The following is a 12984-nucleotide window of genomic DNA, read 5'->3' as shown; positions in this document are numbered from 1 at the left end:
CTGGGTGACAAAACTAAGCTTCATAGACGCCAGAGCCAAACCATAAGCCTCTTACATCAGCTGTTTTGCAACTTGTTCTGCTCTCACAGACTGACAGGATCACGAGAAAAATGGAGATGTAAGGACATTAACACTATCAATGGCAAAAGTCATGGAACACTCCAGACTTTAGGTTAGGTTCCTTTTTATTTCATGTGGCAGCAAAGCATAGAAAGGGTTCCCTGCTGAACGGTCACGACCATATGGCCTTGGATACCTGGCTCCCCTGTCACTGAGCACTCCACCCTAAATACCCACCAAATTATACTCATTCATAAAATTGTGCCACACAAACATGCCTGTTGAAAAATAACAGAAAATCTGCTGATACATCAGAATTTCAAGTTCTTTTCAGCATTAAGGATCTTATTATCAAATTTCAGAGATTGTGGATTAGAAAAGGCGATCTTAAATTTCTCTCAGATAATGAAACAAGGGTTCAATACCACCATGTCAGCTTTGAAAATACTCCATTGGGAAGGTAACAGCTTAGCCTCTGTGGGAATCCCCAAATTGTGTTCTAGATACAGTGACTGACCAGCAGGGGGAGCTCGCCCAAACATCAGCGAAAAATGTTGCTTTTATGTAAACCCAGCGAGACACTAAATATCTAACTTAAATCTGTTTTAAAAAAGAATTAGTATTTTCCATCAGATAAAGGAAACACAGACATTCGATTGGGCTGATCTATTTCGAGGGTTGTAGGACTGGTTTCATGAGATGTGTTCTTTTCAGTTTATTCATCTGCATGTTTTTTCCCCCCACAAATGCTTTGAGTATAGACGACACCCAATGTTACATTAGTTTCAGGTGTATGACACAGTAATTTGCCAACCCCATCCATTATGCTGTGCTCACCACAGGGGTAGCTACTGTCTGCCAGTCTCTCACTGTACAATTAAATGCTATCGCGGCATCACGGACCATGTTCCCTATGCTGTGCCTTTTATTCCTGTGGCTTATTCAGTCCATAACTGGGAGACCGGACCTCCCCGTCCCCTTCACCACTTTTATTCATCCTCATTCTAATCTATGTTCTCTTCACTCTCTGCAGATTTCTCACCACTCACTTACTAACTGGATTTCTCTCTCCATAGTCACCAGCTCAGCTAGTAGTCTGTAAAAATTCCAGGGGAATTTTAGAGGAAGAAACTGTGGGGGCCCAGGGAGGACACCCCAAAATGTGCCACAATGGTACATTGATTATTTGGAATCAAAGCTACTTGGCAAACAGCTGGTGTGAGGACACTCAGACTGTCCTCTGTCCCCCTGCAAGCAGGAAACGAGTCTCCCATACGAGAGGGACCCTCCCCGTACTACGAAGTAAAAAGACATCTTTAGCAGCACAGATGGGACTTCAAAGCGGAGAGAGATGTAGAAACAAACGTGGTGTTTTTTTTTTACTATCTACAGCCTCAGCCCAAAGTCCACGTAGAATTCCTGCGATTTAAAGCTCCCACACACCTGTTTTCTCTATCCTGTCAATTTCTCACAAATTATTGTCTTTGTCCAAAATTTATAACATCTGCCAAAACAAACAAAGAAACAAACAAAAGAACTCTGCCTGCCTTGCTCATTTCTTTGGGTCTCAAATTTCTTGGTCATTTCTTTGGGCCCCTGTGCCTGTGTAATGAAACTTCGTAGGGTTTTAACCTCCCATTACTCTGTCTCATATCAATTAAATTCTTAAGCCAGTTGGAAGAATTTTGGAGGAAATAAGATGATTTCTTCCTCCCTACAAACCCTTACATTTTTTACTATAAAGAAGTTTGTGTATTAAAAACCGGAAGAGGGGCCCCTGGGTGGCTCAGTGGGTTAAGCACCTGACTTCAGCTCAGGTCATGATCTCAGGGCCCTGCTACGGAGATCTGCGTAGGGCTCCCCACTCAGTGGGGGGTCTGTTTCTCCCTCTGCCCCTCCCCCCATACTCTCTTCTCTCTCTCAAATAAATAAAATCTTTTAAAAAACAGAAAGAATCACACCTGAGCATATGCAAGTAAATTTTATTTATTTATTTATTTGAAGATTTTATTTATTTGAGAGAGAAACAATGAGTGATGGGGAGGGGCGGAGGGAGAGAGGGAGAGAGAGAAGCAGACTCCCTGCAGAGCTGGAGGCCTGATGTGGGGCCCGATCCCAGGACCTGGAGACCATGACCCGAGCCAAAGGCAGATGCTTAATCAACTCAGCCACCTATGTCTCCCATATTTTAAAAGCTGAAACTTTATGCAATCTTTTAAAACATAAAAATTCAAAAGTTATGAAGCAAGTGAATCACACAACATTGATTAGAGCGGGAATTAAGGAGGTAGTGACGTCACCAGTGTGAACGGTCACAGAACCAAATCATAAGTTGGAACTTCAGTAATTTAAGTGTTTTATCCCACACAATCAGGTGTGGTCAACTTTAAAATAAAATTCATTTTCCGGACATTCTATCGCCAGTCAAGGCCTTCTTTATACCCTCATCTCACACGACAGGAAAGCTGGTGGTGATTTCACAGTGGTTGTCCCAGTCCCTCACCAACAGCATGTAACCCTGCAGGCCCCAGTCCGTGCCCCAGCTGGAAGAAACCAGGGTTTGCCATTTATTACAAACAACCAAACACATTTCTCTTTATGAACAATCAAACCTGATTCTGAGCAGTGCACCAGAGGCCAGGATAGATTCCAGAAGAATCCGGAGAGGCCGTTCTTGTTCATGCTTGAGTTCTAACCCAGAACACATTACTTCAATCCCCAGACCTTTCACAGAACTGCAACGTGAGCAGGAAGAGGAAACTCTTGGGTCAGATGTGTTTCAGAAATTAAAAAAAAAAATCCAGTTTAGAAATACAGGGGTAGCAAAACTATAGCAGGACCCTAGCAAGCGTGAGACAGTATCTTACCATTGTCATCACATGAGTATGTCTGTGCTCCCTCAAAGTGGGGTAAGCACTCTGGGATTTCAGACGTATGCTCAAGGGTTGGAGGGTTTGCCTCCGAACACTGGTTCCAAAAAGGATCCCTTTTCAATTTCGAAGATAAGCATTACCTGTTCTTTACAATCCAATAATTTTTGTTCTCCGCTTCTTTTTCATCAGAGCCATAGCCAACCACCAGAACACCGTGATGCAGGTCTTCACTGCTGCAGTTTGGATCATAATAAATGCCTGGAAGGTAAAATCCAATGTTGGGGTGAGGACTCCCATGCAACGTGTGACAGTAGCCCGGCCTATCAACCACGGTCAGGGAGACATTTCGATTTTCAGTGAAATGACCTAAGTCCAGATCAGATTTGAAAGACAGATCATGTCTGAGCTAGGTGCGAGATTTAGGCTAGCAGAAAGACAAATTGTCACAATCTCTTTTGTAAACCATAGTCAAGAGGCATAAGAAAGTACCCGCCGCAACCTTATTCTTCTACTTAAAGAACGTGAGCCTAGGGAAACAGCAGAGATCACAAAATTACTTGGGCCAAGGGCTTCTTTCCAGTGTTAATTTCAGTAGTAAAAGTCTTTAAAAAATTTTCAAGTTCTAACGACTGGAAAAAAGCAGAGCAAGCTATACCAATCAAATTATGCAGCCATTTAAATATATTTATAATGTGTTCAGAATCATGGGGATTTGAGTCAAGTCACGGCAAGTGGCAAGAGCAGAATGAACCACTATGCTAAATCCACACCCCCCAAAATTCTACACTGAATTCTGCATACCGAAATGTCACTCTTACTGTATGGTAGGGTGGCTTTCCTATTTTTACACCTGTATCTCTACACAGACAAGTGCTTACCTTCTTTACAGAACTGGAAGCTACCCAGGCTTGCACGGATAGCAGCGGAGACCGGCCCCCCAGCTGCCACCGCCAACATAACGGCCTCCTCCTGCTGAGGGACGTTCACGGGGCCAGTGACGTCGGCCGCAGAACACTCGGGCCGTGTTCGCAGGATCCATCCTTTCAAAGGGAGAAGGAAGACACTTGATCACTACCCTCCACGTCCTGGAGAACGTGAGTTCAAGACAGCTTGCAGGTAAGTGACTTCCAACCCAGGTTGTTGTAAAGCATCCCAGGAGCTGAAATGCTAGTGGTCGTTTTGAAACTGGAAATCTACCTTGTGTGTATTCAGTGAATTATCCTGGGTCTCTGTGTCCTTAAGAACGTTTTTGCTCCAGAGAAATCTGTACGTTGTATAGAATGGTACGCATGTCTCCTTGTAACAGAGAAAGGAGAACAGGAACGCGGTAAGCACCGAGGCAGAGAGCTGTGCCGGGCTAACGTGGTCTCCTGACGGTTCTGACAGTTTGCAGCTGTGGAGTCTACCATCTAAAATGCGAATCTTAAATGCGGTATCTGTTTTCTTCAAAAGCGTGCAGCTCTGAGAGCAGAGCTGGAGTGGTCAGTGAGGAGCACGGTATGGATCGGATTCCTCTGAGTCACGGCCTCCGTTGTGTGGAACATGCTGGAAGGCGTTATCCATCAGATCACCACGGCAGCCCTCATTGCCTTGAGACCAAGAGCGGACCAGCAGGTTCTGCTCACACAGTGACACAAGTTTGCCAGTTTCCAGAACCTCTGTCCTTCGAGGGCACCAGCTGCACGAAAAGCCCAACGAGAAGCACACCGACCCTGAAACCAAATTATAAAGCTCTCAGTCTAAACTGAAATGAAACTAAAAATGTAGTAAAATCTAATCACCTGCTTTTTTTCGTCAAAGAAGGGAAACAGGCCTGAGAAAGATATGCAGGACAGTGGGAGCTGGTGGGCGGGTCTCCAAGATGGGTCTGTGCGGGAGTCTGAATTCTCCAGAGATGCAGAGCCAGTAGGATTCAAACCCCCAACCCACCCAGACACACACACATACACACACACAGACACACACACAGACACACACAGATACACACAGACACACAGATACACACACAGACACACATACACACACATATACACACACAGACACACAGATACACACAGACACACACACACAGAGACACAAAGACACACACACATACACACAGATACACACACACACACACACACACACACACACACACACACTATGCCACAGCCTTGAGGCAGAATTCCTTCTTCCCCCGGAAACCTCAGTTTTGCTCCTAAGACATCCAACTGACCCGTGAGTGAGGCTGGAGGGGTTCAGGACACGCTCCCCCAGAATGTGCCGCGTTGACATACTGGTGATTTTGAGCTGAGGGCACGTGAGAACCAGCAGAGGCAGGAAGGGCTCTCGGACACCCCTTTCCAAAGCAGGTCATGACGTGTCCCCCAAGAAAGGGGTTCTCTCCCGAGGAAAGTTCCAGCAAGACAACATCCTGATCGCCAGAGGCCGGGAGTCCACGCGGAACCGCAGCTGTGCGAACACGGTTCCCAGATCCCCTGATCTTCCGCTCCTTCTGCCTCCTGCCCCCGCAGGGATCTCCCCGTCCTTCCCCACCACTTACTGCCCTTTGTCTTGTCGTTTCTCTACCAATCGATCACTTCTCTGTCCAGCTCTGGTCCCTTCCTTGGGCCTTCACTCTCTCGTGAAGGCTCCCCGGTGCACGTAAAAATTCCATGAAACTTGTATGCTTTTTTCCTGTGAATCTACCTTATGTCAGTTTGATTCTTGGGCCAGGCCAGGAGAATTTCCCACCCCCCCGCCACATGCTCACCCACATTATTGAGAGAAATCTTAATTTAAACAAAGTCGTCTCGTTGTCATTGTTAATCTACACAGGGATTCACAGCAAGCTCCAGAATGGTGTTCGACCAAAGAGCTGGGCACTCTGGATGCCCTCACCGGTCTGCTCCTCTGAGGCCCCAGCTCTGTTTTTGAAGCCTGGACTCATGTCTGGGGGCTTACAGCCCTTTTGGGCCCAAGACACACCAACCCACTGTGTCTGGTCCTTCCTCATCTGCAAAGTAGCCATGGGGCCCTCACTAGCAGGTGGGGAAGAGGCCCCCAAAACTGGTTCTGGGACATCTGTCCTGTAGCTCCACTGGGCTATAGCCATCTGAGGTCAAATGACCATGACCTCTAATGAATGCCTCTACTATTGAAATCCTATGTATGTGTGGTCGCTTTTCAAAAATGTGAAGTCTTTTCCCTGTGAAGATAATGTGACTTTGTCCCTATAGATCGTGGGTCCCATTTTGCTGCATTCCAGGGTTGGGCCAGACACAGCCAAAGGGCAGCTGACATAAGATGTGCATATTCACAGCTACAAGAACCAGAGGCCACCCAGTGTTCTCCTAACGGACCACTGGTACATTCAGTTATGTCTTTAGAGCCCTGTCAAAAATAAAACGACGGGCCCAACATGGCATCACTTAGGTAAAGGTCCCAAGTCAGTAAACCAAGACTTTAATACCTAAGCTAACTGCAGTTTCAACCTCCTCCCGCTGACACACCTTTCATCAGTGATACCGGGAATGTTCTGGTCAGCACGAGGACATGTACTGACGGACCCTTTCTGTTCCCCTAAGGAAAGCGACCTTGCCTAAAACAACAGATTCTTTGCCAATAATTTCCCTTTTTCTGCTCCCTCTCAACCTCTACAAACCTTTCTTTTTCCGTAGCTCTTGGAGTTCTCCTCTACTCGCTAGATAGATGGGAAGCTGCCTGATTCACGAGTCCTTTATGAAACCAATTAGATCTTTGTAATTCACTTGTTTTTTTGTTGTTTAAGAGCCTGATTCTGTCAGAAGTTAATATATTAAAAACTTCCCCCACTTCTACTTTGAAATGGTTTTATTTTAAAAGGTGAAACTTTATACATCAGTGTAAGATATAAAAATTCAAAAGTTATTAGACAAGTCAACCACACAAAGCTGTTCAAAGCAGCAAGAAGTCACAGAATCAGGTCGCAAGGTGCATCTGCAGGGATCTGAGTGTTTTATTCCACACAATAAGGTGTGATCAGTTGTAAGATGAAATTTCTCTTCTGCATATTCTGTCCCCGGTCAAGGTCTTCTTTACACCATCATCTCACACAATGGGAAAGCTGGCTGAGGTGGCGATTCCACAGTGGTTGCCCCGGTCCTTGGCCATCAGTATGTAGCCCTGCATGCCCCACTGTGTACCCCAGCTGGAAGAAGCCAGGGTTTGCTATTTATTACAGAGGAACAAATACGTTTATCCATATGAACAATCACACCTGATACTGTACAGTGCACCAGAGGCCAGGACAGATTCCGGAAGAATCTGGAGAGGCCGTTCTTGTTCATGCTTGAGTTCTAACCCAGCACAGAATTCTGTCCCCAGACCTTTCACAGACTACAAAATGAGAGACCCCAAAATGCTTAGGGTCAGATGTGTTTCTGAAATAGGAAAAAAGTTCCAGTTTAGAAATACAATGATATCAAAACTATAGCAGGACCCCAGCAAGCGTGAGACAGTATCTTACCGTGGGATCACGTGAGTATGTCTGTGTTCCCCTGAAGTGGGGTCAACACTCTGGGATTTCAGATGTGTGCTCAAGGCTTGGAGGGTTTGCCTCCGAACACTGGTTCCAAAAAGGATCCCCTTTCAATTTCGAAGATAAGTATTACCTGTTCTTTACAATCCAATAATTTTTGTTCTCCGCTTCTCTTTCATCAGAGCCATAGCCAACCACCAGAACACCGTGATCCAGGTCTTCACTGCTGCAGTTTGGATCATAATAAATGCCTGGAGAAGAGAAATTCAGTGCTAGGGTGAGGATGTCCGGGAACATGTGACAGTAGCCCAGCCTATCAACCACAGTCAGGGAGGCATTTCAAAATTCAGTTAAATGACATAACCCCAGATAAGATTCAAAAATTGGATTTCTTTCTTTCTTTTATTTTTAGCTAGGCTAGGGATTTAGGCCCGTATCTAATACCAGCAGAAAGACGAATTGGCACGATCTCCTCTGTAATCAATTTGTCAAGAGACATAAAAGAGCAACCGCTGACACCTGTGACTCGACTTTGAGCGTGTCAGCTTGAGGAAGCAGCACAGAACACAAAATTACTTGAGCCAAGGGGCTCTTTCCAGTTTCAATAACAGTAGTAAAACTCTTCGGAATGTTTCAAGATCTAACAGTTAGAAAAAATTAAAGTAGATTAAGGTATACCAGTTCCATTATGTAGCCATTTAAATATATTTATGATGTCCTTAAAATTACAGGGATGCAGGCCAAGTCACATCAGATGGAAACAACAGGCACAAAACTTTCACGCGCAGAAAAAACAACTATGTTAAATCTATACCCTCCAAAATTCTGCACTGACTTCTACATACCAGAGTCAATCTTGTATGTAATGGTGGGTTTCCCATTTTTCTGATTAAATTTCTGCATAGACCGATGCTTACCCTTATAATAGAACCGGAAGGTGTCCAGGCTTGCATCGATCGCAACAGAGATGGGCCCCACCGTTGCCACCGACAACATAAGGGACTCCTCATCCTGATGGATGTCCGCGAAGCCAGTGTCATTGGCGGCAGATTGCTCGGGCTTGTATTTGCAGCGTCCATCCTTTCAAAGGGAAAGGAGAAGAGCTTTGATCACTACCATCCACTTCCTGGGGAACATGAGTTCAAGACAGTTCGCAGCTTAAGGATTCCCAAGTCAAGTTTGTTATGAAGCATCCCAGGAGCCGAAATGCTACTGGTTGTTTTGAAATTGAAACATTAGCTGGTGTGTATTTAATGAGACACTCTCAGTCTACCTGTCCATAAGAAGTTTTTGATTCTGGAGAAATTTGTACTGTATGTAGAATGGTACCGCCACATAACATAGAACTAGGGAGTTATATGGTAACCATTGAGGCAGAGAACCATGCGTGGCTAATACAGTTTAATGACAGTTCTGACAGTTGGCAGGTGTGAGTATTAAATATGGTATCTGTTTTCTTTGAATGCATTCAACTCTAAAAAGCAGAGCTAGAATGACAGGTACGGAGCGCTACTTACCTGTGCAAGATACGGATAGGATTCCTCTGAGTCCAGGCCTCCGTTGTCCTTCACATACCGGAAAGCGTTATCCATCAGGCCACCATTGCAGCCCGCATTGCCTTCAGCCCGAGAGCAGTCCACCAGGTTCTGCTCACTCAGTGACACAAGTTTGCCAGTTTTCCGGAACATCTGTCCTTCTAGGGCACCAGTTGCACTAAAGGCCCAACAGGAACCACACTGACCCTGAAACCAAATATAGAAAACTCTCAGTCTACAAAACAAATGGCAAGATTTGACAGCAGCCCATAGATCTGAAAACTTTTAAAACATTGTGAGCTACCCATGTTTCTCAACTGACCACAGTAAGGACACTGGTTCCTTTTGCCTTTACTCCTGAGGGTCACCTGCTGAATCCTGTCTCACCTGATCCTTCACGGGGGTTACGTAGCCTTTCTCTCTCCAGTCCACAGATGAGGGGGTCTCAGCGAAAGGAAGTAGTTGGAACATGTTCCCCTCCCTTGGGTTCTGGATTTTAAGACCATTCATCACCTGCTTGAATTCTTCATTGGTCTTCAAGGAAAAGGAAATAGAATGTTGACAAGCAGGAGACTTTTTTGGTAAAGTACTGAGGAGAGGACGCAAGAAACGTTCAGCAACCCACGCCACACTCACCAGGTCACCAAAGGCGTTCATTGCCAGTATGAAGCTGTGTTTCCCTTGGCTGTATTCCTCATTGTGCTGGTCAATCATTTTCATATTCTTCTCCCACACTGCTCTCCTCCATACTTCTTCATCCTGCAGAAAAACAAACTATCGTTTACTTTGTGTAAAGCAAACCCACCGGCACCAAGTGCATGTACTGACAGAGAGGAGGAGAAACTTGACCAGGGATGGGCTGGTGCTCTGGGAGCTGTTCTCCAGCAACCACACAGGACATATGCCCACATCATGTGAGGCCACGGCGCCCTGCTTACTGCCTTGGTCAGAGCAGCCTCAGGAAGCTACTCTCTGCTGGGAACTCCCACCAGCATAGAACATTCCCCGGGGCGGGGGGGGGGCTCACTGGACAGCTCAGATGTTACCAACCTTGTTATATAGCTTCCCGTTTGCCGCCTTCCAGCGGGTCCAGCGCGCATCTAAGTTCTCATTGAAACGTGGAGCCGCTGAGGCTATTCCCAGGCAAAGGGCAGCCAGGAACAGTGAAGGATGCATGTTCCAAAAAGCTAGGAAGAAAAAAATGAGTTTCTGATTAGACCAAACCGCCTAAAAAGCCATCATTTCTTCTGAGATGTTAGAACCACTAAGGTAGGAATACAAACATAAAATTTATCCTCCCAGGTGTTTCCACGGGGCTGTGGAGGAAGGCTGAGGGCGTGGGATGTGCAGGGGACTTGCAGCCCTGCTCCCTGTCCTGCGACCCGCCTGCCACTTCCAGGGGACTTGCATCTTGGCCCAGGGAGGGGCGGGCCCTGACAGGGAGGCGTCAAGGGAGTAAGGCTGCCCTGTCTGGAGTCCCGAACCCCTGCCCCCAAGGCAGGTGGCCGCGCTGGTTCCGCGGGTGGCCCCCCTGCTCACGCTCGGCATGGGAAGACCACCTGTAGCCGGTGCCGCTCCACAGTCTGGGTCACAGATGCATGTCCCGGGGTCCAGAAGGCCCGGCAGTGAGTGGGTCGAAGCCGCGCTTTTAAGGCCGGGATCCGCCCGCTCAGCCCCGCCCCGAGCGCCTGTCGAGGCTGCGAGTGGCTGAGCCAGCCTGTGGGCGGGGCCTCTGGGCTCCGGGGCTCCGCGAAGCTGGAGCTAGCGGAACGAGCCTGCCTCGGCGGACCCGGGCGAGGCGAGCTGGGGGACCGGGGGCAGGACTGAGGAGGGGATCCAGTCCCTCCCTGGGGACCGGGATCAACTAATTAGCAGGAACTTATGTGTTGGCAGGTGGTTCGCGAAAAGAAGCTCACAGGGAGCCCCAAGTGGTTTTCCAGCGTCACCCTGCGTAGCCTTTCGTCCTAGAGTTTTTGGTTAAAATCTCCCTGAGGGCTGAGACAGGATAATCTAGTCTAGTGGTTCCTGTTTATTTCAAGCAAAGGTGGGGCAGCTGGAGGAAGCAGAGCCCCGCAGGGGAGTGAGTTATGACTGTTTCAGGATGGGATGCCTCTGGGTTATGGAAAAATCTGGAGATGACTGGAAATCTCCAAATAGGGGATGAGCCGGGCAGGGCTCCAGTACTTTCAAGGAAAGGGATTGATGGGAGCGCTGTCCAGGGAAGGTGTGGCATTTTGTAATACTGCTGTCCTGACTCCCTCGTGAGGATTCTTCTTCCCTCTCACACCCTTTCTCAAAACTGACAGAAACGTGTTATTTACAAAGAAATCTGGCTTAATAAAAGGGATAAAAAAGGTGGAATGTAGAAATGCTTTCTCCTCCCTACTCTCTGCCTTATGGATCATTATGTTCCTCAGTATCCAATGTGCTTTTCTTCAGGTTTAAGAAATTTGTCTTACTGACCTTCACTTCAATGGTTATTACTTTAATTTACATTTAATGTCAGTATTTAAATGGCAGTGTGAAAATATTTTAAATGGAGGAAAACATACAAAATATGGAACACAAACCGGAAGCATTGTCACAAGTTGGGCAATGTGCTAACATTTTCAGCAGAATTGAAACTGAGAATACATTTGACTGAACTGACTCCTAGTATCAGGGCAAGCCAACATTACTAAGGGCTTCTGTTTGTGGGGGCGGTCGGACGGAGTAAGGGGTAGAAATGCATCTGAACTTCCAACTTGATTAATAATGACTCTCAGCTGTGCGAGGAAGGTCAAATCTTTTCTCCTGTGATGTGACGTGGGGTCTGAGGGACAGGCCCTGCTGCTTCCTCCTGCCTGAGTCACGGCGGGGCCCCCCCACACTGACAGCCCTGAAGTGCCCCTGCTGAGCCTTCCCACAGCCACCAGCCTCCTCCATCTGACCATCTCATTTACGCTCCCTAGTGCTTCAGCAGTTCTGTCCTGAGTGGGTAACAGAAACATTCAAACAGCCTTTCTAGAAAGTCACTAATACTCCATGGATGACGTTAAAACAAACCTAGACATATTTTTTAAAGAAAGTAATATTTTGGGCAAGAAATTTCCATTTGAGGCCAGAGTTAGTTTTTCCCTCTTGAAAAACATTCTCCCCCTTGAAAAATGTGTTTTCTACTTAATTCAGAATTTTCCAGATCTATAACAACTTGAGCTGATGAATTTAGCCTGAATAGTATTAAAGAAAGAAAAAAGAAATCTTACAGAAGTTTTGACACTAAGTACTTCTGCAATGGAACAAGGCATCCCCCCATTTGTAGGAGCTACAGAGTTGGCTGGACTCCTTGGGCCCAGAGGCAACTGGCCCTAATATTTCAATGAAATACAAAACGAAACAATGTAAATGATCTGTTATTCCAGCATCATGCCTCCCTTCCCTGGGTCTGCAGGGAGATAGTGTTCATTCATTGAACAAACATTTATTTAGGCCAATCATATGTCAGGTGAGTGGTGGACGTGATGCTTGGCTGGCAAGACACAGGGTACACAGAGAAATATTTACTAATTCAGGCCACTGATTTTAAGACAACATAGTTTTCGGTTCAAATTTTGATTCTGCCTCTCAACAGTCATGTAAATTTGGCAAGACACTTCACCTTGTAGGGTCTGTATTTTCACCTGTCAAAGGGGACTAAAAATGCCCATTTCTTTTTTTTCCTTTTTTTCTTTTTTTAAAGATTTTATTTATTTATTTGACAGAGAGAGAGACAGCCAGTGAGAGAGGGAACACAAGCAGGGGGAGTGGGAGAGGAAGAAGCAGGCTGCCATCGGAGGAGCCCGATGTGGGGCTCGATCCCAGAATGCTGGGATCACGCCCTGAGCTGAAGGCAGACGCTTAACAACTGAGCCACCCAGGCACCCCAAAAATGCCCATTTCTAAGGGGTATTGTAAGGATTATAGAGGATAAGTTATACAGTGGTTAGTGTACAGTCCCTAGCATAAAGCTACTATTATTATTCTTAATGATGTTCTGGAA

General features: G+C 46.3%; 2 protein-coding genes across 2 annotated transcripts; both read right to left on the bottom strand.

Moving 5' to 3' along the window:
* Positions 1-2509: 2509 nt before the first annotated feature.
* On the bottom strand, positions 2510-4499 carry LOC105238104 (cathepsin L1-like). The gene is made up of 4 exons (XM_034646739.1): positions 4424-4499; positions 3812-3976; positions 3074-3191; positions 2510-2603 (listed from the first exon to the last, which is right to left on the bottom strand). Exons 1-4 carry the CDS (start codon positions 4494-4496, stop codon positions 2510-2512), a joined length of 450 nt encoding a protein of 149 aa, XP_034502630.1. The 5' UTR covers positions 4497-4499.
* Positions 4500-6749: 2250 nt separating this feature from the next.
* LOC100476469 (cathepsin L1) lies at positions 6750-10631 on the bottom strand. Its single transcript, XM_011226331.3, has 8 exons — positions 10526-10631; positions 10017-10153; positions 9603-9725; positions 9354-9500; positions 8949-9173; positions 8349-8511; positions 7565-7682; positions 6750-7101 (listed from the first exon to the last, which is right to left on the bottom strand). Exons 2-8 carry the CDS (start codon positions 10140-10142, stop codon positions 7002-7004), a joined length of 1002 nt encoding a protein of 333 aa, XP_011224633.1. The 5' UTR covers positions 10143-10153; positions 10526-10631; the 3' UTR covers positions 6750-7001.
* Between the last annotated feature and the right edge of the window lie 2353 nt (positions 10632-12984).

Source organism: Ailuropoda melanoleuca, chromosome 17 (genome assembly GCF_002007445.2).
Source record: "Ailuropoda melanoleuca isolate Jingjing chromosome 17, ASM200744v2, whole genome shotgun sequence".
Taxonomy (NCBI): Eukaryota; Metazoa; Chordata; class Mammalia; order Carnivora; family Ursidae; genus Ailuropoda; species Ailuropoda melanoleuca.
This window is presented reverse-complemented; position numbering and strand designations above follow the sequence as displayed.